Below are 25,463 nucleotides of genomic sequence, written 5' to 3'. Positions count from 1 at the left end.
CCCCCCCCCCCCCCCCCGCTTTCCTCTCCCCATCCCCACTTCCCTCTCCTCTCCCGCCCTCCCCCCGTCAGTTCCTCCTCCTTTACCCTCCTGCGCCACCCTTCCCCCCTCACCCTCTCCGACTCTTCCTCTCCCCTTTTTATTGTGTTCCCCTTCCAGCCCCCCACCCCCTGTCCCTTACCCCCTTGTCTCTTTCCTTCAGTCCTCTTCCTCTCCCTTCTCCCCTCTTCCTGCCCTCTCCACCCTTTCCCCCCCTGCCTCTCACTCCTTGTCGCCTCGGTTCCACCTATCCTCCCCACCCCTCTGCTGTCTCCTGTCAGGGTTCTCCCTCTCCAGACGCTTCCCTCCTCTGCCTTCTCCCCTCCCCTCCTCTTGCCCTCCTCTTTGGCTCGCTCTCCTTGCACACTGGCAGGCCCTGACCATTGATCTCCTCTTCCAGGAAGCTGCCCCCCCCCCCCCCCCCAGTTTTGGGAAAGGGCTCAGATCCCCAAACTTAGAAGAGGGTTGGAAAAAAAAATACATAGAAATGCGGAGATCCAAAGACAGTGGGGAGGCAGAGAGCAAGAACAAGCCATGAGGAGACATTTACAGACACTTGAGGTACAAGAAACTGACATCTCTGGCCCCTGCCTTAGCAAAAACAGTCTCTGCTGGTAAAAACAAATGCGAACCTCATTTGAGAATATGGTCCCTACCAGCAGCTACCGGTACCAAACACCTGGGAGTCCCCTTGACTCTTCGTTGTCAGACACACCCCAGTCCAACAGCAATTCTGTCTGATTCACCTTCTAAATACATCTACCTGTCTCCTCCTGTGGCCCCCACCGTGGTCCTATCCAGCATCATCTCCCACCTGAACCTTCATAGCAGTCCCTTCCTGCTTTCCTGGCCCAGGACCTGCCCTCAGTCTCTCCCCACTCCCCAACAAAACAACCACAGGGAACTTGTCCTGACACCTGAGTCAGAGTCTCATCACATAAAAGGCAAAGTCCTAAGACCTTACCAGCCTACGTGGCCTGACTCTTACCTTTGGCTACTCTTGCTCTAGTCACACTGGCTTCCTAGCTGCTCCACCATTATACCTGACCTGCTTCAGCCACAGGGCCTTTGCACAGGCTACTATGGCTACCTAAAATATTCCCCAGTTATCCCTATGGCTTACTCCCCTCCATTAGGTTCCTGCTCAAATGCCTTCTGAGTGAGATGGTGTTTGACTACTATTACTGCAGCCCACACCGAACATATGAAATATACTTAGTTTTCATGTTTATAGAAACTTGTCTCTCCAGCTAAGAATGTCAAATCCTCAACGGCAGGGGCTTTGTCTTGTTCACTGCTCTATCACTCACACCTAAACCCTAAACAGGAGTCAGTCACATAGTGCACGTTTAGTATTTGTTGAAAGGAACAAACCAACTCAGAAGGAGGGAGGAAAAGGGAAAGTGAAAAATCCAAGACACAGGAGAAAAAAAATATGTGACGTGACTGATGTCAACTAAACTCTTTTTCTCAATTTATACATATATCGAATCATGTACACTTTGGACTAATACAATGTTATATGGCAATTATATCTCAATGAAACTGGAAAAAAGAGAGAGAGAGAGAGAGAGAGAGAGAGAGAGAGAGAGAGAGAGAAGATGGAGAAGAAAAAGCAATGCCTTGGACAGTTTGCAGAGGAGAACCCGACACGTCTACAGAAGTCTTAAACTGAGATTTGCAGACCCAATTGAATTCGCAGGCATATAAGAGGCGATAGCACCCTCTGGCGGCCAGGATGGAAAAGGCACCTCCCCACAGTACAGAACACTCCCGGGCAGCTGCCTTAGTTCCAGGAGTCTTTCTAACCCAAAAGCTCCGAAGATCGAATGCTCGCTCCCCTCGGTGGTGATGTAGATGTTTTAGTTCACTTACAAGACGTATACATTTGTAAAATGCTGGTAACAGAAAAAAAGGTGCTCCAGGTGAGGATCGAACTCACAACCTCGGCATCGCTCCGCTCGCACTGTCGTATAAGTACCGCGCGCTAACCGATTGCGCCACTGGAGCTCCGGCCGCACCCTCGCGCCGCGAGGTCCTTCAGTCGCTTTTGGACACGTGACCCTCCCCGCTGGACAGCTCCGCCTTTACTGCATATGCAAATAAGAATTGTTCGGTTGACCAATGGGAGAAAGTGCGTTACCAGTTCCGGATTCTCACGCCCTGAAGGCCCTTGCTGTAAAAGGGAAAAGTCAGAAGCTTTTGGAATGTGGGGGTGTAGCCTTTCTGGGACTCGCCTTCTTATGAATATTCAGAATCAGGGGGGAGGGGTCTTAACCCTTTACCGACTGGCTGGCCGGAAGGCAGCCCCTCCCCCCCGCGGGCGGGAACAGGATGTGCGCCGGGGCGGCTCGGGGGGGAGGGGAAGCCCTAGGCGACCGCCCCCCGCCTCACAGCTGGGACCGGACTCTCCCGCCACAGATGTGGCGCTGCCGCCGCCGGAGCCCCGTGGTACTCATCCCAGAACCCGAAGGGTCCAAAGTCGTGGACTCTGGCGTCGCGAGTCTGTGTACCGCTCCCTGAGAGACCCCGAAGCCCGGGACCCCGCGTCCAGGCTAAAGGACCCCAGATATCCAGGTGCCCAGCGCCCCCTCCTGGAGGAGCCGGGAGTCCGGGACGTCAGCCCCGCGCGTTCCTGGAGGCCGAGCTTTCTGCACCCCGTTTTAAAGAACTTAGGATCCCAGATCGGTGATTACCTCCAACGGTTCCCAGATATCCGAGCCCAGCATCCGAACTTGGCAAACGGACTCCCAGCACCCCGGCCAGTCTGTTTGGTGCTGAAACGCCCACTCCTTCCAGGGGACCCAGGAACTGGGGACTCCCCTGCGCTCCCGCCTGGAGATGGTTTAATCCCTGCTCCTAGAGTTAGGGGAACTCAGGAATCCGGTCGCCCCACGGCCCTATCTAGAAGACTCAGGAACTTGGGTCCCCAGCACCCCATCTGAGACCCAAGAGTCGAGACTCCCAGCATCCCCCATTGAGAGGACCAGGAGATTCGGACCGCTGCATCCCACTCTCCGAGAGACCTCGCATTCTGGTTCCCGGAGGCTGAGAGCCCGAAGTTCACGCCCCTGACTTGCAGAGACCCAGGAGTCCGGCTTTGCGTCTCCCCGGGGACCGTGCTAGGGTTGAATAGGAATCCGGCAGCCTCGGCTCGGGGCTGGAGACTCCCTGGGAGGTGAGGGGGGAGGCGAGGGGCCCCGACGGGCTGGGGGAGGGGGCGGCGCCGCTGCCGCTGAACAATGAGGGGGCGTGCCGGCGGGGGGCGAGCGGAGGCGCCGGCGGGAGTTTGGGTCTGAAAGGGTGTGGGAAGGCGCTGGGGACCCTCGCCGAGGCGGTGGGGACAGTAAGCGGATCGCGGAGGGACTGGCTGGAGAGGGGAGTGGGTCGAGGGCTCAGGGCCAGCGCCCCAACTCGCAGCCCTGGGCGGGGGAGGGAGCCGTCTGCAGGACCCTGGCATCCGGTCCCCCAGCCTCCTCCGCCCTCCCCAGGGACCTCCCGGCCTCCCGCCCACGGCTTTTCCCAGCCCTGCCCCTCGCCCTCGGCTCCAGCCAGAGCCCAAACGTTCCCAGGATCCCTGAGCCTCCGGCCCCAGACAGACCAGACTCCTAGCTTCACTCTTCTTTGTCTCAACCTTTCCATCTTTTTCTCTGTGTTCTCTCTCCTGGTGCCCCTCTTTCTATCACTATGCCTCTGTCTGCCCCATTATTTACTCTCCGGTCCCTCCTGGACTTAGATCACACTCCTAATTCTCTGGCCTAATCTGTGAGTGTGGGCGGCGGGGAAGCCGATGGGGTCCTGATATCCGAGAAGGGGGTCTTTCCGCAGAAGCCGCTGAGCCACTCAGCCATGCCGGAGGGAGCCCGCGGACCGAGCCTGTCCAAACCCAGCCCTAGCCTTGGCCGTGGCCCCACAGGTGAAGTGTGTGACTGCGCAGCTGTGTGTGAGACCCAGACAGGTGAGAGTCCAAGGGAGGGTGGAGCTTGCTGGGCATTTGTTCCTTCATTCAAGACACTGGCTGGCCCAGTGCTGGCCACATAGGGTGACCAAGACAGTCCCAGCTCTGCCTACACAGAGTTCCCAAGTCTGGTGGGGCAGATGGAACCATCCCTAAATGGTGACAGTCCGGAGGCGGACACCCAGAGTCCAGCGGTCAAGCCTGGGCAGGGGTGGGGGTGGGGGTGATAGCCCTTTCCTCTCACTGTGGGAGCCCAGTATGGGAACTCAATGGAGGCTTCCTGGAGGAGGAGACATAATAGAATTAAAAGATAAGCAGCAATGAGTTGGGAAAAGCAAGGAAGAGTATTCCACACAGAGGGAAAAGTATGTGCAGAGGTGAGAGAAGGCTGTGTTTTTGAGTAACTGAAGGCAGCCGAATACGACTGGAGTCTGGAGTGTGAGAAGTGGTGTGTCTGTGGGAAGAGAACAGACTGGAAAAGTCTCTGATGGCCACGTTGCATAGGGCAGTGTGGATCTGAGGAGTTTGGACTTTCTCCTGAGGGCATGAAGGGGTTATACTTAAAGTGACAGGGTCAAACGGGCAAATTAATAAAGATCTCCCAGGCTGACACACGGAGGTGGATTAGAAAAGTGGAGGTCGAAGCCCAGAGAAGATCCTGATGGGAGAGAACAGGACAGGACCAAGGCAGTGCAGTGGCAAGAGAAGAAGGGAGCCCTGGGAGGAGGGGAGGGGCAGATGTTGACCTGGGGTGGGTGAGTGTAGGGCTGCACTCATTCAGCTGGGGAGACGGCCTGATCTCCTGCTTCTCACCCCTGGCAGCCCCTGCAACCCCTGCCATGGCCTCCCCCCGAGGTTCTGGGAGCTCCACATCCCTGAGCACGGTGGGCTCCGAGGGGGACCCGGCTCCAGGGCCTGCCCCAGCCTGCTCGGCCTCTAGGCCAGAGCCCCTTCCAGGACCCCCCATCCGCCTGCATCTGTCACCTGTGGGGACTCCGGGTTCCGCCAAACCCTCGAGGCTAGAGCGAGTGGCTCGCGAGATCGTGGAGACAGAGCGGGCCTATGTCCGGGACCTTCGCAGCATTGTGGAGGTGAGGCAGGCGGGTACCCGAGCACAGTGGGGACCCAGGCCAGCCCTCCACCACCCCCCATAACCCCAGTCATCCCCACAGGACTACCTGGGTCCTCTGCTGGATGGCGGGGTCTTAGGGCTGAGCACGGAGCAGGTGGGCATACTATTTGCCAACATCGAGGACATCTACGAGTTCAGCAGGTCAGAGGCGGGAGGGACGGGCAGGGGCACCAGCTGGTAGGGCTAGGGGAGGCGGGCTGTATCCTAACCTAAACCTTGGAGTCCCACGACCCCCTCTCCAGGCTGGTACATGGGAGGTAGTGACATTGGGCAGGGATCCTGATGGGGAGTGAAGGAACCAGAGTGGTGGAGGCGGAGTTGGATAGGAGCCTGAGGACCCAGATGAGATCTAAGTACGGGGATGGGTCTCAGCACTAGGTCAGGTCTGAGATCACGGTGAACCCACGGCTTGTGGGGGGCCTAAAGATCATGATAGCGTGAGCATTCGCGTGACCCCGTCGTCCCGAGAAACCCCTCGGTCCCAGACAAACCAGATGGTTGGCCTGGACCCAGTGAGGAAGATGCTGGTGTCCGAGGATCATGACCCCTCTGAGCGTCTTGATGAGATCGATCTCCACGTTATTGCAGGAGCTCTGAGATGACATGACGAGATCTCAGGATCACAGCAGCCTCTTAAGATGATCCCAGCTTTGAGGGCCATGACACCCCTCTCCCTGGGTCATATCACGAGACCCCTAGGCTCATGGCAGCTGTGACAAGATTTGGGGTTGAGGAACGGGATGCTGTCCATGGACAAAGTCTGAGCGGGGTTGTGATCTCCCCACGTAGCAATCAGAAGACTCCCTTCGGATATGATAGCCCCTTGAGAGATCCTGGCAGCCACCAAATCCCCAGCCTCCTGGAGTCGTCCCACGGGGGGCTGTGGGGACAGGGCAGTCCCTGACCTTGCCCTCTCCCCCACAGTGAGCTCCTGGAGGACCTGGAGGGCAGCAGCAGCGCAGGGGGCATTGCCGAGTGCTTCGTGCAAAGGGTGAGTCAGGGTGGGGGCTCTCAGTGCGGGATGGGGCTGGGGTAAGGCGGGGGGTCCCGGGGAGTTGGGACCTCAGGTCTCCCTAACTGCTGTGTCACCCACAGAGTGAGGATTTTGACATCTACACATTGTACTGCATGAACTACCCGAGGTGAGGGGTGAGGAGTGAGGAGCCCCCGCTGGGCCCCAGGCCTTTGCCCGCTGAGTTGATGTGCCAGCCAACCTCCCTCCACCTCGACCCATCCAGCTCCAGCCCCTGCCAGCCTATGACCTTAACCGAGCTCTCCCTAAGCTGCCCCTGACCCCTGCCAGCCCCTGAAACCCTGGCCACGCCCCGCCGCGCCCTCCCCGCTGGGGGCTGCCAGCCCCTGACCTGTGCCCCGCCCCCAGCTCCCTAGCCCTGCTCCGGGAGCTGTCGCTGTCCCCGCCCGCAGCCCTGTGGCTGCAGGAGCGCCAGGCCCAGCTCCGCCACTCGCTGCCCCTGCAGAGCTTCCTGCTGAAGCCTGTTCAGCGCATCCTCAAGTACCATCTGCTGTTGCAGGTCAGCCGTGGCCCTGGGGGTGCTGCTCGGGGAGGGCAAGGTCCTGGCCGTTGACCGCCCGGTGGTACAGCTGCAGGGTGGACCCAGGACAAGTCCCTAGAAACTGGGCCAGCAGTCGGGGGCAGGTTCTTGCCACCAGTGGGGACTGGCTCCAGCTGATTCCTCTTTCTGTCTCTGCCTGTTTGTCTCTGTCCTCCTCTGGGTCGCCACCTCTGTCGCTGCCTTGGTATCTGTCTCCTGTCATTACCATCCTTTTCTCTTGTTTCTGTTCCCTCCCTGGGTGCCTGCCTGGCAGGAGCTAGGCAAGCACTGGGCAGAGGGCCCGGGCGCCGGGGGCCGTGAGATGGTGGAGGAGGCCATTGTGTCCATGACAGCGGTCGCCTGGTACATCAATGACATGAAACGCAAGCAGGAGCATGCTGCGCGCCTCCAGGTGACCCCAGGGTGGGCTGGGGCTGCTGGATGGGGGCAGTGGGCACGAGGGCCTTTGGTGGGGGTGGCCTCGGAGGATGGGCTGGGGTAGCGCAGCCTTGTTGCTAACCTCCTGGTCTTGGTGTGTGTGCGCGCCCCTGTGCCCTGCGCACCTGGCGGGCCCGGCAGGAAGTGCAGCGGCGGCTTGGCGGCTGGACTGGCCCGGAGCTCAGTGCTTTCGGGGAGCTGGTGCTAGAGGGCGCGTTCCGAGGTGGCGGAGGGGGCGGCCCCCGACTTCGAGGGGGCGAGAGGCTGCTCTTTCTCTTCTCACGGATGCTGCTCGTGGCCAAACGCCGGGGTCCGGAGTACACCTACAAGGGCCATATCTTCGTGAGTTCAGGGTTGGGGGCAGGACCAGGATGTCACCTGCAAGGTGTATTCTGTATACCTACACCTGTGTACCTACGGGCTAGCTGGGGGCAGGCGGGGTCTGCCAAGGAGGAACAACCCAGCCTCAATTTGAGGGCCGTGTATTCTTGAGTCCAAGGATGGGGGTGAAGTTTAATGAAGGGTGAGGGCATCAGGATACAGGTGAGGGCCGGTGGCGGGGGGGCTGGATTTGCCCACCAGGCAAGCGTCTTCATGAGGGGAGCACATCTGGACCCAGATGAGGGCGAGAGACTGGTGAGGGAGAGCAGAGCCCAGCCTGGTGGGGGGGTTCCACAGGGGGTAAGGGGACCCGCCACACAACCTCATGGGGCACATCTTTCTAGGAGGTAGGAACCCAGATACACACTGAGTCTCGGGGCTCTGAGCTCCCTGCCCCGTTCTGTGCCCTTTACCCAGTGCTGCAACCTGAGTGTGAGCGAGAGTCCTCGAGATCCTCTAGGATTCAAGGTGTCCGATCTGACCATTCCCAAACACAGGCATCTGCTCCAGGTGAGTGCAAGGTGGGGCTGGGCGGTCAGGGTTCCCCTCAGCCCCCAGACCTTCCACCTGGCTCCCGACTCCCTATCCCACCCCCAGGCCAAGAACCAAGAAGAGAAGAGGCTGTGGATTCACTGTCTCCAGCGCCTTTTCTTTGAGAACCACCCCGCCTCCATCCCCGCCAAGGTACAGCTCCTGCCATATCCAAGGGGCTTCGGAATGCTGGAGGCATTCCCCCCCCCCCCCCATAGTGCTACGAGACCCTGAGTGTAGGGGGCTCGCTTGGACCGTGATCAGTAAGTTGCATTTTAAAAAGGAAAGGCGGGGGGCACCTGGGTGGCTCAGGCGGTTAAGCATCTGACTTCAGATCTCCCGGTTCATGAGTGTGAGCCCCACATTGAGCTCGCTGCAGTCAAGACAGAGCCTTCACGGGATCCTCTGTCCCCGTCTCTCTGCCCCTCCCCCACTTGCACTCTCTCAAAAGTATTTTGTTTTAACGTTCACTTATTTCTGAGACAGAGCATGAGTAGGGGAGGGGCAGAGAGCGAGGGAGACACAGAATCCGAAGCGGGCTCCAGGCTCCGAGCTGTCAGCACAGAGCCCGAGGCGGGGCTCGAACTCAAAAACCATGAGATCATGCCCTGAGCCGGAAGTCGGTTGCTCAACCGACTGAGCCACCCAGGCGCCCCTCTCTCAAAAACAAATAAAACGTTAAAAAAGTAAGTAAGACGGATGCCAACTCTTTAAAAAAACAAGTAGATAAAAATAAATTCCTGCCTGGGTTTGAATCCCAGCTCCAACACGTCGCGGCTGTGTGACTTTGGGCAAGTGACGCTACCTCTCTGGCCTCGGTTTCCTCACCTGGAGGAGTCAGAGCACCGAGTTCGCACACCGGTGGGGACTACTAATAATCACCAGTCGTGTGACGTGCCTCATACAGAGTAGCACCTGTTAATAGGACTGTGACTGGGGCGCTCAGAGGCAGCCCCCAGCGACACAGCCCCTCACCCTGGTCTCTTTCAGGCAAAGCAAGTTCTCCTTGAAAACAGCCTGCACTGTGAGTTGGGGCCTTGGGTTGGGAGGATGTGGAAGTAGGAGGATGACTTCCAAGGAAAAGTAGATCACGGGGTTCCCAATGTCTCTCCGCAGGTGCTCCTAAAAGTAAGCCCATCCCAGAGCCCCCGACACCCCCTCTTGGGTCTCCCCGACCTCGGGATGCTAGAAATTTCACCCCTGGACGAAGGAACACAGGTAAAGAAGATGGAACCCTGAGGTTCCCCCGCTTCTCCCCCAGGAATTGTACCCCCGGCCTGCCCCCTCCAGCCTGGAGCTGGGCTCATCGTGGGGTTCTCCTCTGCCTCTCCCACAGCTCCGTCTCCAGGACCCTCTGCTACCCGCCGTGGCCGCAGACAGTCTGGTGAGTGTCCTCCACCTGAAAGTTGACGAGAGAACGCGGGGGGAGCTGGGCCCCTGACGTTCCTGTGTCCTCTCCCCAGAGCCAGTAAAGGACCCGTATGTTATGTTTGCACAGAATGGTAAGTGGCCACCCTAGCCCGGCCGGGTCCATGCCTCTCTGTCTATCTCTTCCCGAGAGATGCCCCGTGTGCGTGGGGGAGGGCTGATAGGGGCAGCGGATCGGCTGTAAGGAATCATCCAGATTCTGCATCTCACTCTTCTCTTTCTCATCTCTCCATCCCAGCTAAGCCTAGACTCAAGGTAAGAAATACCCTAGCACAGGGTCTGGGGACCCGGACTCCTGAGTCTGGGAGGAAGAGATGGGCGGCCCTCGACTCTTGCCCTCCGTCCTCTTTCCTTGCTCACAGCATGCTGGCAGTGAGGGGGAGCTCTACCCCCCCTTGGAGTCTCAGCCACCAGTTCCAGCTTCCGGACCCCCTGAGGACCTAGAGGACACTGGCCCCCCCACGCTGGAACCCTCCGGGACCTCGATCACGGAGGAGATCCTGGAACTGCTGAACCAAAGAGGCCTCCGGGATCCAGGGGTGAGCTGGGTGTCACATCAGGGCGTCCTTGGGATTTAGCTCGGTCAGGCACAGCCCGGGGGGCCGGAGGGCCAGCCCACCATGGTATCTTTGGCCTCTTCCCCAGTGCCCACTACAGCTGCCCCCCCACGACATCACCACGTTCCCTGGAGACTCCCAGGTGCCAGGCGACAGTGAAGCCCTCACATTCCAAGCCCTTCCCAGCCGGGACTCTTCAGAAGAGGAGGAGGAGGAAGAGCTGGAGTTGGATGAACGGGAGCCTTCCCCACTCCATGTGCTAGAAGGGCTCGAAAGTTCCAGTGCGGCTGAAATTCCCGACGTTCCCAGCCGTACCAAAAGTCCAGACGTACCCAACCTCCCTGAAATTCCCAGCCTGTCTGAAATTCCCAAGATTCCCCACCTTCCCAGCCTCCCTGACATTTCCAGTGTTTTTGAAATGCCCTGCCTTCCATCCATACCTAGTGTCCCTGACATTCCTAGCCTTCCCAGCACTCCCGCCCTTCCCTGTGATTCCTGGCTTCAGGGAGCTCTGCGGGAGCCCGATGAGGCTCTAGCCACGAGGAGAGAACTGTTTCCCGGAAGCAGTTCCACCAAAGGAGAGCAGTCCTCTGGGGGCAGGGTAGGGCAGCAGGATCCTGAGGAAGGGGAATCCTTCCCAGATTTCCAGTCCCAGGATGTCACCCGAGACCAGGGATTCTCAGATGAGCTGGGATTCCGCTCTTGTTCAGAAATCCGGAGCGCCTGGCAGGCACTGGAGCAGGGGCAGCTGACCCGGCCCGGTTTCCCAGAGCCACTGCTCATCCTGGAAGACTCCGATCTGGGTGGAGGTGGCGGGAGTGGGAAGGCGGGAGCCCCGAGTTCGGAGAGGACAGCTTCCCGAGTGCGAGAGCTGGCCCGGCTTTACAGCGAGCGGATCCAGCAGATGCAGCGGGCAGAGACCCGGGCGTCGGCCAACGCGCCCCGCCGCCGGCCCCGTGCTCTGGCCCAGCCGCAGCTGTCCCCCTCCCTGCCCCGTGAGCAGGCCGAGCCAGGTGAGGTCCGGGTGTGTGGTCAGCAGAGACGGCCCACACTGAGATCGCGGTCCTGACTCCGTTCTGTCTGTGCACACAGGGCCCCTGCCTGCCTTTGGACACGTGCTGGTATGTGAGCTGGCCTTCCCGCTGACGTGTGCCCAGGAATCTGTCCCTCTGGGTCCCGCCACCCGGGTTCAAGCTGCCACACCTTTGTCTAAGCAGGGAGGCTGCCTGGGTGGCCAGGGTCTAAATGTTTCAAATTTGCCTGAGCAAGACCGTCTGAGCATCCAGGTTCCAGCTGCTACCCCTTTGCCTGGGCAAGGAGGCCTCTGGAATATACAGAGTGTGGCTGGAGCCCCCACACCCTTGCCCGAGCAAGAAGACCCCGCACACGATCAGCTTCCAGCTACAACTTTACCTGATCAAGAAGGCCACCTGGAAACCCAAGTTCCAGCTACCACGCCTTTGCCTGAGCACAGAGGCCACATGGACATCGAGGTTCCGACCAGCCCAGCTGTACCCAAGCAGGGACGTGGTCCTGATGCCATGGGTTTAGCCACCACTCCTGTGCTCAAGAAAGAAGGCCACCTACAGAGCCAGAGCCCAACCACCACCCTGTCAATGAAGCAAGGCGGTTCCGGGGATGTTCAGTTCCCAGCTGCTGTTTGTGAGCAAGCCGTCAACACTTTGCTTATGCCCGGAAGCAGCCCGGACCATCAGATCCCAGGCAACACTCCACTGCCCTTGCAGCATGACCTCCCAGACGTTCAGGTCCCAGGTACTTCACCTGGGCCTGCGTACGGAGGCCGCCTAAGCCACCAGACCCCAGCCAACGCCCCACTGCCTCTGCCCCAAGACCTCTCAGACATTCAGGTTCCGGGTACCTCAGCTGTGCCTGCACACGGAAGCTGCCTAGACCGTCAGATCCCAGCCGACGCCCCACTGTCCTTGTCCCAGAACCCGAATGTCCCAGCTGCCGCACCTTTGCCCCGGCAACAAGGCCTCAAGGACACCCAGGCCCAAGCCCTCCAAGCCCTCCCGCCTTTGCCCAAGCAGGGAGGCCTCCCAGACGTCCAGGGGCTATCTGCTGCACCTCTGCTTCAGGAACAAAGCTTCACAGACCTCCACGTCCAAAAACTTACACCTTTGTTGGAGCAGAAGAGCCTCACGGACACTCATGTTCCAGCTGCGACCGTTTTGCCTGAGCAGGAAGGCTCTCGGGACAGCCAGGGCCTGTTACCCATCCCGGTTCCAACCACCGTGGTTTTCTCCAAACCAGGAGGCCACCTGGTGTCTCAGGTCGCCCGGTCAGAGTCTTCAGAGTTGACCCCACCCCACAGTCCCCCTCCTCCAACCCGTCAGCTCCTGGGTCCCAGTGCAGCTGCCCTCTCAAGATACCTGGCAGCGTCCTACATCAGCCAAAGCCTCGCTCGGAGACAAGGGCCTGGGGGAGAAGTTCCCCCAGCCTCCCGGGGCCCCTGGTCCTCCTCTGCCCCGGCATCGCGGGCACCTTCACCACCACCCCAGCCCCAGCCCCCACCACCCCCAGCCAGGAGGCTCAGCTATGCCACCACGGTCAACATCCACGTCGGGGGCGGTGGGCGGCTACGGCCAGCCAAGGCCCAAGTCAGGTTAAACCATCCTGCTCTCTTGGCCCCCACCCAGGAATCTGTGGGCCTTCGTAGGGCCCAGGGAGCTCCTGATGCCCCTTTCCACACGTGAGCCAGGATATCAGACTTCTTGAAAAGCAAGGACTTCAACCAGATGCCACAGACCCTCAGAACTTCACCCAGATGTCCAGACACTGAACAAAGGTGTAAAAATTGCCGCAGCTTTCCAGCAACTGGGATCTGCTTTGGCAAATGGCTCTCCTTACTTACCTTGATTAACTCAACAGGGATGGGGGAAGGGGTTGTCATTAACATTTTGTTCATTCATATTTTGAAGTTCTGTATCTTTTCCCATTCCGGAGGCAGTGGGGGAGGACCAGACAACGAATGGGAAGGTCTGACACAGCACGAATCCGTGGCTCAGTACGGGGTGGGGGGGAATCTCAAACTTCTTTGAGCGTTGCTGACACCCACCCATTAGAGTTTGGCGTGTGCTGTTTCAGAGAGTTTATGGACGGCTTGATGCCATCCAGGAAGGCCAAGTTAAGCAGCTCTGTCCCAGGCAGATGTAGAAGTCCGTTCCCTCCGCGATTTATCCAGTTCATGTGTTCTGTCCTCTCTTTTCTGCTCAGCTATCCCTGGGTCTGTCCATCCAGTGTCTCCCCAGCCCTCTCCTCCCGTCTGCCTGTCCATCTCCCGATCCATACAGCATGCTTTATTTAACCGTCTCTATCCTATTCATCCATCATCACCCTACCCCTACGCCATCTAGTATCCTTTCTAACGCCAGTCCATTCCTCCATTATCCCACCTGTTTTCTCCAACCGGCCCTCTCCATCCATCCGTCCCTTCACAATGTCACCTCCAGCCGCTCCTACGTCTCATTCACCCGACCATCTAATCCAGCAGGGCAACCGTCCAACGTTCTCTATCGCCATCCCATCCCATCCCTCCTTAGATCATACTGGGTCTTGGGACTACAGAATTTCAGAGCCCAGTCCATGCGGACACCAGAATGAATGTGTTTGGGATTCTGGAAGTCTGTTCCACATCTGAGTTCTCTGGACAACCACTCCCCAACGTCATGAATGTTCCAATTCGTGTGCCCACCTACGCACACTGGATCTCTGCACCCCCTCGCTCTAGTTTGGGGCCTCTAGAGTGCCTCGGCGTGCCCCCACGCCCCCCCAAAAAGAAATTCAGGTCAGAGACAAAGACTTTTATGTTCGAATCCTTCTGCCCCCTCCCAGCAATGGCATGCCCAGCGAGCTGCCTAAGTTCAGCAGTTTCTTTGGAATACTAGCCTTGTTCATTGAATGCCAAACCTCTTGTGCTTTTGCACATTGTCTTATTTATTTTTTCCTGGAATTCCCTACGGCTTCAGTGTCCTAGCTGAGTTCCAAGTCCTGACTTTTCCAGTTGGTGTATAACCTCCCTTGGGAGTCTGGGTTTTCTCAATTGTACGAGGACAACAGTACCTGCCTTGTAAGATCATTGCAAAGATACAGTGAGCATATCCTCATTTCCCAAATGTATCTGAGCCTGACTCATCGGGGCATTGTTCAAATTAACAGATCCCCCAATAGTCCCAACCTATGGAATCAGAACCTCCAGGGCAGGAGCCTAGGAATCGGAAGTTTTGACAATCAGCTAACAAAAAAAGTGGAAATTTATGGAGTGCTAACTGCATAGCTCAGGCATTAGTCACTTTATGTGAACTCATTCACTCTGAATCCTCATCTCTAAAAGGCACATGAGGATGGTTTCTTTAAGTTTTTATATATTTTTTTTATTTTGAGAGAGAGCAGAGGAAGTCAGTGTCCCAAGCCGGTTCTGCACTGTCAATGTGGACCCCGACACAGGGCTCGAACCGACGAACCAGATCATGATCTGAGCTGAGATCAAGAGTCACATGCTTAACCAAGTGAGCCGCCCGTGTGCCACAAGGATGGTTTCTGATCCTCATTGTGGAGATGAGGAAGCAGAGGCATAGAGAGAATAAGGGATTTGCTCAGTCGCATTGCTAAGGGACAGAGTTGGAACTCAGATCCACACCACGTAGCCCGAGTCCATGCTCTGAGCTGTTGAGTGTCTATCCTGTCTGTACCAGGCCTGGTTCAAGAAAACCCTTCCCTACCAGAACAGGGCTTGCAGCCTAGTGCACCAGGGGCTCTAGGTGATTCTTGGCAGAGTAAAGTATCCCAAACAGAGCCTGGCTCAGTATTAGCTGCTGGCTTCTGGTACTTATTTACTGGATGGTTACTGGGCCATACGCTAGGGCCTGGGCTGAGTGGCCTGGGCCTACTGCACCGCAGCCTCGCCAGGGTCAGGACTCTGGCCCTCCCCTCCTCCACCCCCAGCTGCACATTCCCAGCTGAAGGAAAGTTCTCAGCCTGGCCTGGGCTCCCAGTGGCGCCGGAATTCCCGGTATTTGAGGAGGCGGCAGGGAGGGAGAAGGGCCGTCTCCTCCAAAGCCTGAAGTGGGGAGAGAGAGGCGAGCCCCCTTAGCATTTCCAGATGCAAGATGCATCCCAGCTGTGCCTCTGGCAGGGAGCCAGGAGTCTCGTAAGGGGGTCTCTGAACGCTGTAGGAAACCAGGGACACCAGGCTTGCTTAAGCCCCACCTGACCCCTGACCGCCCCCCTCCATTACTCCCACCTGCCTGACTCCTACCTGCTTCACAGCCCCAGCTCCGACGCCTCCTCAGGAACACCTTCCTTGCTCGTCCACTGTAAGCCCAGCCGTCTTTAGAGCCACTGATCAGGCTCAAAGTGCAAGGGTAGTGGCCTCCTGCCCTCTCCAGGACATTTAGGTTAATGCCATCCAAACCCGTTAACTACAGCTGCAATTTAAACTTGACGAGCTGCAGTTACATGGCCACTAGGCTAATCTTCTTACCTAACATTTAGACACCAGCCTGTCAGCCACCTCACGAGCATGTCGTCAAGTATACCTAACAATGCTTAGCCTGGCGCTTGGTTGGTACCAATCAACCACACCGTCCATCTGTAAGAAACGCTATTTGCATACGCTCCCCACACATCGGTGCCGCGTCCAGTCCAATTTTCCTCAATGACGGCAGCGTTCTCTCATCTGCGCTGCCCAGTTTGCCAGCTGCACGTGACTACTAGATGGAGTGGGGCACATACCAAAAAGACAACTGGTCAATAAATTTCAAGTTCCTTCTTTCATGAAAAAATTGTTAAAATTTTCCCCTCTCCATCAATGTCCAGATGCCATACGCTGTTCTCGCCAGTACCCTCAGCAGGGGGAGCATGTGGGACCCTGCCTGGGGACAGATGGCTGAGGTGTCCAGGCTGGCTGCAAGGGCTGATGGGGCAGAGATGCCCTTCCCACCCAATGAAGCTCATTAGCTTCCCTGTAAAAATGGGGAGGGAAAACCAAAAGTAACTGAATCCACAAGCAACATTTTGCTTCCTTAAACATACACCAGTGCTGCCCACAGAACTTTCGACAATGGAAATACCGTGTAGCCCAGTTGTAGCAATGGAGAGCCTACAATATGTTGGCTCTTACTACGTGGCAGGCACAACAGATGAACAAGTCCTCAGACCCACATTCTGAGCCCAGTAAAGGCAGTTGCTCAAATGAGTGTAATCGGGACCTGCTTTCAAGAGGCCACAGGGGGCCCTTCCCCGGGAGGTAGTATTGACATCCTGAAGGATGAAGCCAGTCAGAAGGATCCCACCCCTCCCACATCTCGAGTCTATCTACCTACAGACTGGCATTAGGAAAGATCCCTTCCCAATCCAATCACGGCCCTACTAGTTGACTTCAGGCTGCACCCAAGTTTCTATTAATGTTTACTGATCTTACACATTTCCCCCGCTACTCCCTGACACGCCATCACAATAGCAGCAAGAGGACTAAAAAATAAAACTCATGAGGACACCCCACACAACCAATGGCCTAGAACCACCCCGCCTCCATGGTGCCTGCACGCTGGACTCTACTACAAGCGCGGGGAGACTGGGTCTCAAGCTTGCCCCCCCACCCCCGCCTCCCCACCCACCCACCCTAACCCAGGCGTGGTGTCTTCTGAAAACGCTGGAAAGCCTTACAATCCAGACCGGCGTGAGCCGGGCTGTTTCTCGCATTTCTTTTAGTCAAAGACCCACCACAAAACGACCACAGCACAGTCCTTGAAACCTGAAGTCCCATGACAATTGTTTATTATAAAGGTGAACCCTAATCCTCACAATTGGTTTATCGGTAGGATTTCTGGTAACGAGCACGGGCACCAGGACCACCAAACTTTTTGGATTCGCAGCGCCGGGGATCAGCTACCAGCAGGGTCCGGTCGTACTGGATGAGGATGTCTTTGATCTCCTTCTTGGAAGCCTCATCCACATCTGGGGATGAGAGGAGAGTAAAGATTGAGACAACCCTGGAAGCACCCTCCTGGTCTCTGGGGCTAAATGCGGGGCTGGTCCTCCACTTGCCTCTCACCCACCCCATGGGAAGGAGCCATTCTTACTCACATTTCTGGTAATAGGCCACCAGGGCTTTGGAGATGGACTGGCGAATTGCTGTGAAGAAGACACACAGAAGGACGTATCAGCTTTGGGAAGCCCCGAGAGTAGGGCTTTGCTCTCAGAGCCACCTCCCACCGTATGCCCCGTTCCGGCGACTCACCATAAATCTGGGCTACGTGACCGCCACCCTTCACTCGGACTCGGATGTCCACCCCAGCGAACCGCTCCTTGCCCAGAAGCAGAACAGGTTCCAGTAGCTGGAGGAACAAGGGACATGACGGGATTTTAGATCACAGGCTGGGCAGCTGAGCCACCGCACCGAGCACCCTACTTCTCTCCAAGTAGCTTCTGCCATCGCTGACCTCTCTGCACGGCTAGGAGAGCAGGGACGATTTGAAGACAGATGACAGACTGCTGAAGGGAACCCGAGCTGGGCCCTCCCATCTGTGTCCCTCTGGGCCTCAGAGTCCCCATCTCCAGGACCAGTTCTGGCACTTTAGCTCAACAAGGAAAACCCCCTACAGCCACCATACCTGCCTGGAACAGTGAAAAACCACTCCTGGGCCATGTCAGGTGCTTTCTCTGGATTTCCCTCCCTTGGGCTCTCCACCCAGCCCTTTGAGCCTCACATTTCCAAATTACAACTACACTACCTGTGTGCCCTGCTCTCCTCTTACCAGCTCTACACCTTTTGCACGTGCCCAGAATCTTTTATTTTACCTACTTTAGGTCTTAGCTCTCAGCTCACAGATTCCCATCTCCACCTCCCCCCGCCCCTCCCGCTGGGCCCCCCCCCCCCCCCCCCATGAAGCCTGTACTTATCCTCCCACCCAGGTTCGAGCCAGATGCCTTCTCTGGGCTCCCCCATCCTAGCCCTGACTACCCTGGAGCAGGGTCTGATACTGGGACCAGTCTGCCTCCTCTACTAGACTCGGAGCTTTATAAGGGCAGGGCCTGGGGTCACCTGGGTCACTGCTGGGTCCCCAACACCCAACACCGGTTACATAACAAAATCTTCATAAAACTGACAATCGAGAAGAGTAAACCACAGCACTTGGTATCTGCTACACAGAAAAGATCTCAGACACTGTCATATGACATTCTAACTAAGCCTGGAACGCGTATTATTCTTCACGTTTAAAAATGACACTCTTATCACTACGTTGTACACCAGAAACATATCATTGCGTGTCAACTACACTAAAATTTAAAAAATTAAATTAGAGGGTGCCTGAGTGGCTCAGTCGGTTGTGTCAGACTTTGGCTCAGGTCATGATCTCACAGTTCTGAGTTTGAGTCCCACATCGTGCTCTCTCCTGTCAGGGCAGAGCCTGCTTCAGATCTTCTGTCCCCCTCTCTGCCCCTCCCCCGCTTGCACTCTCAAAAATAACTAAAACTGTCAAAAACAATTAAAATAAAAATGAAATACAAAGCAACAAAATTTAAAGAAGAAACAAATGCATTCTCATACATGCCAAGAAGTTTACCCGGACAATCTAACTTACCCTCACAACAACCCTTCAAGGGAGAAATGATCCCCATTTTATGGATGACCCAAGGGAAAGAAAATAAAAAACACGAGGTTACATGCCTCAAATAACAACACAGGTAAAACAGGCAAAAAACAGACTCCACTCATTCCATTCTGAGCTGAAAAAACCGAGGCCAAAACAGAAACAAGCAGGCAAGGAACCCCTTTCACAGCAAAGCACAACAAACAGAAATTCTGGTCCTGTTCTCCCAATGCTTTTTAAGCACCTACAATGTCCAAACACTACCTTTAGGCCGTATCTTTTAACAAATTAATTCCTGTTCTCGAAAAACGTATACACACTCTACCAGTTAAAACAAACGTTAGACTGTATACAGAATACACGACCCCATCAACTTGCCACACAAACTCCTCTTGCCATCGGGTCCCCAACTGTCACTGAGCTTCCATATCCCACTTTTGAAACCATCCTCTTAATCTGCAACATCCACGTTTTCACTCTCAACTCAAGCTTTTAGCACAATATCTGAAACCTCCGAAAACAGCTCCATCTCCAAATGCCCCATTTTCTCTGCCCCCAACTCCCCCTTCTATACAACCCGTTGTTGATACCAGATCCCTCAGCCTCCCAAAACCACTTCCAGGAATCCACTTAAATATATCTCTCCAGAGCCCCCCTACTCAACCCAAACGCCCACCCTCAATCCCAGCACCTTGTATTGCAGCGTGCGCGGCTCGATCATCTCCAAGGGCCGTCCATTCACCTTGATGAGGCCGTTGCCCCGTTTGCAATGCGCCACGGCTGTAGCCGTCTTCTGTGGAAAGCGAGGGAGAAACAGCGGAACCACGTGAGCTTCGGCCCCCGGCTCCCATGTGGACCCTAGAACCCTGCCCACAGGCCTCTGCAGACCCCGGCCTCCCTCCGCCCCTCCCATCGGGCGCCCGGCCCACCTTGCGGCCGAAGACCTGCACAGACTGCAAAGGACCCTTGGACGGCATGGCTGCAAACGTAGACAAGAGATCCTCACCGCGCGGCGCCGCAACCGGAAAAGGAAAGTGCGGGGCCACCCCGGCCGCTTTTCAGGGTCTGCGCAGGCGCTTTGAGTGCTGCGTCGCGACGGGAGAGAGCTTTACGGCTCCTATTGTAGCCAGGGGCGGGACTTCGGATTCGCGGCGGGAAGGTGGGCCCCCGAGCGGAGGAGGAGGGACCCGTGAGTGGAAGGGGCGGGGCCTGAAATGTGCCGGGTGCAGTCGCGGAAGTAGAGCGAGGACAGCCTGTTCTTCCTAGTCTCTGTCCTCATTGGTAACGGCCGGTTCATTTGCATTTCGGCTCTTTAATACTCTCCCTCCACTTCCTCCACCCAGAATGTCGCTTTTCACCTTCTGGAAAGGGCCCTTCTTAGCCCCTTATCTCTAGCAATCATCCTCCCCTGTACACTCCATCCTGCCCTCTAGACACTCTTCTCCCCAAATCCTCCTCCATCGGAATCTCACCTACGGAACCCACAGCAGGAAATCAGCCAGGATTCCCAGATTCAGGATTCAGAACCCACCTCCTTCGAGAATTCTCTCCCAGAATGTTTTTAATCCTTTTAGAGCCCTTCCCCCAGAATCTACCTTTCACCAGAATTTCCTTCCGTTTTAAGTTTCCGCCCCCCAGAACTCTCCTCTTCAGAGCCCTCAACCAGACCCCCCCCTTTCTCTGAATCTTCCTCCACTCAAAGGGCCCCAGAATCTCCCACTGCCCGCAGTCCACTTTTCCCAGAACGTCCCCGCCAGAATCTCCTTTCACAAGTGTTCTCTCCCTTTCAGACCCCCCTCCTTCAGAATCTACCTTTCCTAAGAATTCCGTTTCCTTCAGAGCGTCCTCTAACCAGCAACTGCCTCCCCTGGAATTTCCCTCTCCCAGAATTCTCCACTTCTTAGAGACCCTCCCTCCAGATTCCCCCCTCTTCAAGGTCTCTACCTTAAAATCCCTCTTTCTCTGGGGTCCTTCAAATCATCTCTTCACTCCCCCAAATCACCCAACTCTCCAGGCTCCTTCCCCATAGTATTCTCCATCCCCAGTCCCCCCAATCCCCTCTGAGGAATCTCAGGATTAGGTTCCCCTTGGCTCCCCCCCCCCTCCCCCCAGGATACTCCTTTCCCAGTCAAAAGGGTTCTTTATCAGGGCTGCAGAGAGCCCACAGTTTCTTCAGTTTCCCTGGCAGCAGAATCCGAGGTTCAAGGTTCAAAGGGGTGTGGTCGCTTACCTGGTGCCTGGAAAATGGAGACAGGGTGGAGATTGGTAGGTGGGTCTGTGGCAGGAGGGAGGATCCTCCAGCCCAGAGTCCAGCTCCAAAAGGGTGGGAGAGGGGAGAGGTGAAGGAAGGGAGCATCCAGAGGCTGACCTGGGAGGACACACACGCAGATACACAGCACAAGAGAGAGACGGGCACACATGAAGGAGCAAGACAAAGAAGGGGCCGATGGAGAAGAGGAGAAAGAAGGTAGACAGAAGATCAATTACAGATGGACCCAGAAAACACAAGTGACGGCGATTCGGAGGCAGAGAGACCAGCCCTCAGAGAAAGAAGACAGACAGGTACAGACAAGCATGGAGATTTCAAGATGTTTGAAATACAGAAATACAGTACTTGATACAGAAATAGAAGTGGAGGGGCACTGGGTGGCTCAGTTGGTTGAGTGTCTGACTTCAGCTCAGGTCATGATCTCACGGTTCCTGCGTTCGAGCCCTCCATCAGGCTTGTGGCTGTCAGCACAGAACCCGCTTCAAATTCTCTGTCCCCCTCTCTTTCTCTCTGCCCCTCCCCCTCTCATTCTCTCTCCTCTCTCTCCCAAAAATGAATAAACATTTATTTAAAAAAGAAAAAAGAACTAGAAGTAGAAAAGAGAGCAAGGACCCCCCCCCCCCCAAAATAAACCCGCAAAAAAAGTCTAAAGCCTAGCATAGGTGTTTCCCACTGAGAAGACAGGCCACAGGATTCACACGCACTCACATGCTGTACTGCCTGATGGATCTCTTGGGGCGGTGGGGAGGGTGGGGACGGGACTTCCCAACCCTCCAATCTCTCTAGGCTGATCCTCACACCCTTGCTCAGTCTTGTATCTTCCTGTGGGGAGTGGGGGAGAGGTGTCAGGGAGGCCTGTGACCTGGGGCCTACTCTAGGGTCACCATCTTCCCTGGCCTCTTGAAGAACATTCCCTGAGTATCTGTGGGTTGAGTGGAGATGGACAGGAAGGGGACAGGACACTTCAGTCTTCCAGCTTGCTTTATCTCTCTGTACTTCTTTTGTTGTTGTTGTTTACTTGTTTTGAGAGAGACTGCCTGTGTGCACGTGCGTGGTGGGGGAGGGGCAGAGGGAGAGAGAGAGAATCCCAAGCAGGTTCCGAGCTTGTCAGCATACAACCCAACACTGGCTCTGTTCCGTGAACTGTGAGATCATGACCTGAGCCAAAACCAAGAGACACTTAACCAACAGAGCCACTCAAGTGTTCCTGTACTTCTTGCTTCCAGGACCCTGGGCTGGGACCAGAAAAGGCCTGGGGGGTGGGCAGGGTGCCCATGTGGCCTCTCTGGACCATCCTTCTGCTGGTATGGCCCTTGGGAGGCCTAGGATCACCCCTCTGCCCTCGGGAGCCTTTCTACTTCCTTGTTGCCATCATGAAGATGCTGGTGAGGAAGATGGAGGGGAGAGCCAGCAGACAGGCAGGGAGGCGGTAGGGTGTGGGGCACGTTTGAGGAAAGGTCAGGCTCTCCCTTCCAAGATCTGATTCTGTTCCCTGCCCCCAATTGTAGGGAAACAAAAATGATGGCACTCTCTACACCCCTGATGATCTCTCGGTGAGTATTTCATTAGCTTTTTACTTGGAGTTGGAAATTTAGGGAAATTCCACTAGGCTGAGAACACATGTATGTTTGGGGCAGGAGGCAGCAGGCTGGTGTTCTGGCTGTCCAGCTGCTGACCCAGATCCCAGCCATCACAAATACATTTCGTTCACTGCTGTCTCCCACGCCGAGAACAGCAGCTGGCACCTAACAACAGATACTGATGATGATAGCGACATTTTTAATAGTGCTCACTCTGCCAGGTACTGGTCTAAACGCTTTAACTATATTAGCTTACTTAGTCTTCACACTGACCCTATGAGGTAGATAGGGTCACCATGTATGGATGTGAAGGATGTACGCTGCACAAGAATCCCACAACAAGGTCAGCATCCACATCCTGGATATTTTTGTCAATTTCTGGTAGATGGCAATGAAATATCTTGTTCCGACAAAATCAGCACTTGGAAGTGTTTTAAGGAGTATTGTTTTATTTTTTAAAAATTTATTGTTTTTAATTTTTTTTAATTTATTTATTTAATTTATTCTTTCTTGAGAGACAGAGCACGAGTGGGGGGGAGGGGCAGAGAAAGAGACACACAGAATCTGAAGCAGGCTCCAGGCTCTGAGCAGTCAGCATAGAGCCTAAGGCGGGGCTCGAACTCACGGACCACAAGGTCATGGACCTGAGCCAAAGTTGAATGCTTAACCGACTGAGCCACCCATGCGCCCCAAGAAGTGTCATTTTCTAACTTACACAGGCACAGACAGTATAGGCTAGCATCATCCCTGAAGATAGGGATTATTCAGAGTTCTGTTTTACAGATGAGGAAACTGAGGCCCAAAGAGGTGAAGGGGCTTATGCCAGGACATAATTCAGAAACCCTAGGTTTGGGGATTTGGGATCAGACCCTTGCCCAGAGACACCAAGTCACTCTGTCCCCACAGGTTTGTCCTGCTGAGACTCTGGGATGCTTCCGGCTGGAGCTTTCTGTGATCCAGTTCGAAGAGGGCCGATCCATGGGGATTGCTGTGTTCCGGCTACAGCGTTTGCTGGATGCATTGGGGTCCCGGCTGTGGGTGACTGGCCAGGGTCCTTGTCCACCCTGTGAAGGACATCCCCAGAGACCCGTCCCCCTCTTTCTGGCCAAGCTCTTGGAGTTATTACAGGGGGCTTGTGCTAGGCACCTGCCCTCAGCATGAGCCTGGGAGGACACAGACTCCCTAGTACTGCTGAAGGGCCCGGGAGGTGTGAGACAGAGGGCACTTGGTCTCCAGTCCCAGCTGCCAATCCAAAGCCTTCTCCTTCTGGGCCAAAGGCCCCCATCTGGAGCCCATGGAACCAAGGGGAAGAGAGAAGGAGGAAAATCTGAAGCCTGAAGTCTCTGACCTACAGGGGTAGGGGGTTAGGTAAATTGGCCCCCACCTGCCCCTCTTCTCCATCTGAGGTACTCCCTCCTCTCTCCTCATTCAGGAAGGGACAAAGCATTGCACAGGTGTCTTCCAACCTCACCCCACCCCTACAGGACAGGGAGAGTCTTGTGCCTCATGTCCCTGGCTGCAAATAATTACCATCTGGAGAGCTTTCGGGTGACACTGATGGTTAGGCTAGATGTTGATAATTGGTCTCTGGTGCGTCCTGCCTGAACAGCTATAGCTTGAAAATCAACTTTATTGAAAATACAACTTTATTGATGTGTAATTTGTATACAGTAAAAAGCATACGTTTTAAACGTGCATTTCAATGAGTTCTGACAAATATATACACACAGCCACATTTCCATCACCCCAAAGCATCATCCCTTATGCCCCTTCCCAGTCTTCACGTCCCGTCGTAGACATCCATTAATCTGCTTCCTGTCTGTATAGAATTAGCTTTGCCTCCTCTAGAGATTCATATGAACGGAATCATACTATACATATTCTAGTGTCCGGCTTCTTTCACTCAGCATGATGTTTTTGAGATTCACTCACATGCGTATCAGCAGTTTGTTACTATTCCATGGTATGAATGCACCCGAATTGGTTTATCCATTCTCCTCATGGTGGACATTGGGTTGTTCCCACTTTGGGGCTATTGCACATCTCTCTTCTATCTTCTTACATATTCTTACATAGTGGTAGGGTTGAGAACCACTGAGACACCAAGGAAGAACCTTCTACGAGGAGAAAATTACTGCTCCCTCACTTTCCTGGAGTAAATAGCTTTCTGCAGCAGTGTCAATAGGCATTTTACATGTGGGATCCTATTTTAAAGAGCTGGTGTTTAAAAGAATCAAACTTGGGGGCACCTGGGTGGCTCAGTCGGTTGCATGTCCAACTGTTGATCTCAGGGTCACGAGTTCAAGCCCTGCATTGGGCTCCACTAGACGCATGAAGCCTAATTATTAAGTATGTATAAACATGTGGGTACCAAGCTCATAGAAGGGAAAACATTTTTATAGAATGACCAGCCCCTCCCCAGTCTGTCTTGGGTTCAGGCTGAGATGTTGGATCAAGGAGTGTGTGCTCACACAGACACACCTGTGGTGTATTCATTCCCTGATAGTGTCTTTGTGAGCCCACTGTTGGCCTGACCACACCATCTGACTCTGTAACCAGGTGCATATTAAATTTCTGTAAACTGAATCCAGGTGTCTCAATGCTTATGCAAGAAATTTTAGCAATGTGTTTTAAAAGTTTCTGATTGGGGTGGGGGCGGGGCGCGGTGACTGGGTGGCTCAGTCGGTTGAGCGTCCAACTTTGGCTCAGGTCATGATCTCCTGGTCGGTGAGTTGGAGCCCTGCATCCTGCTCTGTGCTGACAGCTCAGAGCCTGGAGCCTGCTTCACATTTTGTGTCTCCCTCTCCCTCCCTGACTCATGCTCGCTCGCGCGCGCGCGCGCTCTCTCTCTCTCTGTCAAAAATAAAAACACTTTTTTAAAAAGTTTCTCATTTTTTCCCTCTTCATCGAGTGAATTTTTCTTATCCTTGTCTCATCATGCCTGGTCCTCTTTGCCATCTGTCTGACAAATAATTACTAATA

The 25,463-nt window shown here is 55.3% G+C and overlaps 3 protein-coding genes and 1 non-coding gene across 10 annotated transcripts; 2 read left to right on the top strand and 2 right to left on the bottom strand.

Annotated features, from left to right (window-relative positions):
* Nucleotides 1-1,956: 1,956 nt before the first annotated feature.
* On the bottom strand, nucleotides 1,957-2,049 carry TRNAI-UAU (transfer RNA isoleucine (anticodon UAU)). Its single transcript is given in 2 exon segments — nucleotides 1,957-1,992; nucleotides 2,012-2,049. It is a non-coding gene; the product is annotated as a tRNA-Ile (tRNA).
* Nucleotides 2,050-2,397: 348 nt separating this feature from the next.
* On the top strand, nucleotides 2,398-12,948 carry PLEKHG2 (pleckstrin homology and RhoGEF domain containing G2). 5 transcript variants are annotated; one of them, XM_040445889.1, is made up of 18 exons: nucleotides 2,398-3,217; nucleotides 3,868-3,997; nucleotides 4,820-5,088; nucleotides 5,170-5,270; nucleotides 6,054-6,120; nucleotides 6,225-6,271; nucleotides 6,511-6,661; nucleotides 6,957-7,094; nucleotides 7,262-7,462; nucleotides 7,919-8,185; nucleotides 9,023-9,056; nucleotides 9,149-9,250; nucleotides 9,369-9,416; nucleotides 9,496-9,534; nucleotides 9,699-9,715; nucleotides 9,823-9,999; nucleotides 10,106-11,030; nucleotides 11,110-12,948. In XM_040445889.1, the coding sequence occupies exons 2-18, from the start codon at nucleotides 3,889-3,891 to the stop codon at nucleotides 12,732-12,734; spliced, it is 4,317 nt and encodes a 1,438-aa protein (XP_040301823.1). In that variant the 5' UTR covers nucleotides 2,398-3,217; nucleotides 3,868-3,888; the 3' UTR covers nucleotides 12,735-12,948. The 5 variants fall into 5 exon arrangements, with proteins under 5 accessions (XP_040301823.1, XP_040301822.1, XP_040301825.1 ...); XM_040445888.1 differs by having other exon boundaries at nucleotides 3,853-3,997; XM_040445891.1 differs by having other exon boundaries at nucleotides 2,399-3,217; nucleotides 3,868-3,955.
* A 3,837-nt stretch (nucleotides 12,949-16,785) lies between these two features.
* On the bottom strand, nucleotides 16,786-19,697 carry RPS16 (ribosomal protein S16). Its single transcript, XM_040445887.1, has 5 exons — nucleotides 19,562-19,697; nucleotides 19,324-19,425; nucleotides 17,279-17,375; nucleotides 17,125-17,172; nucleotides 16,786-16,995 (listed from the first exon to the last, which is right to left on the bottom strand). The coding sequence occupies exons 1-5, from the start codon at nucleotides 19,607-19,609 to the stop codon at nucleotides 16,850-16,852; spliced, it is 441 nt and encodes a 146-aa protein (XP_040301821.1). The 5' UTR covers nucleotides 19,610-19,697; the 3' UTR covers nucleotides 16,786-16,849.
* Nucleotides 19,698-19,924: 227 nt separating this feature from the next.
* LOC121011464 (uncharacterized) lies at nucleotides 19,925-25,067 on the top strand. 3 transcript variants are annotated; one of them, XM_040445883.1, is made up of 5 exons: nucleotides 19,925-20,897; nucleotides 21,021-21,194; nucleotides 22,128-22,286; nucleotides 22,410-22,454; nucleotides 23,388-25,067. In XM_040445883.1, the coding sequence occupies exons 1-5, from the start codon at nucleotides 20,877-20,879 to the stop codon at nucleotides 23,640-23,642; spliced, it is 654 nt and encodes a 217-aa protein (XP_040301817.1). In that variant the 5' UTR covers nucleotides 19,925-20,876; the 3' UTR covers nucleotides 23,643-25,067. The 3 variants fall into 3 exon arrangements, with proteins under 3 accessions (XP_040301817.1, XP_040301820.1, XP_040301818.1); XM_040445886.1 differs by lacking the exon at nucleotides 22,128-22,286; XM_040445884.1 differs by having other exon boundaries at nucleotides 19,925-21,194.
* Nucleotides 25,068-25,463: the final 396 nt, after the last annotated feature.

The sequence above is a fragment of the Herpailurus yagouaroundi genome, unplaced genomic scaffold (genome assembly GCF_014898765.1).
Source record: "Herpailurus yagouaroundi ecotype Mexico unplaced genomic scaffold, PumYag 194, whole genome shotgun sequence".
Taxonomy (NCBI): domain Eukaryota; kingdom Metazoa; phylum Chordata; class Mammalia; order Carnivora; family Felidae; genus Herpailurus; species Herpailurus yagouaroundi.
The sequence above is the reverse complement of the archived record's forward strand: the minus strand, read 5'-3'. Positions and strand labels throughout refer to the sequence as shown.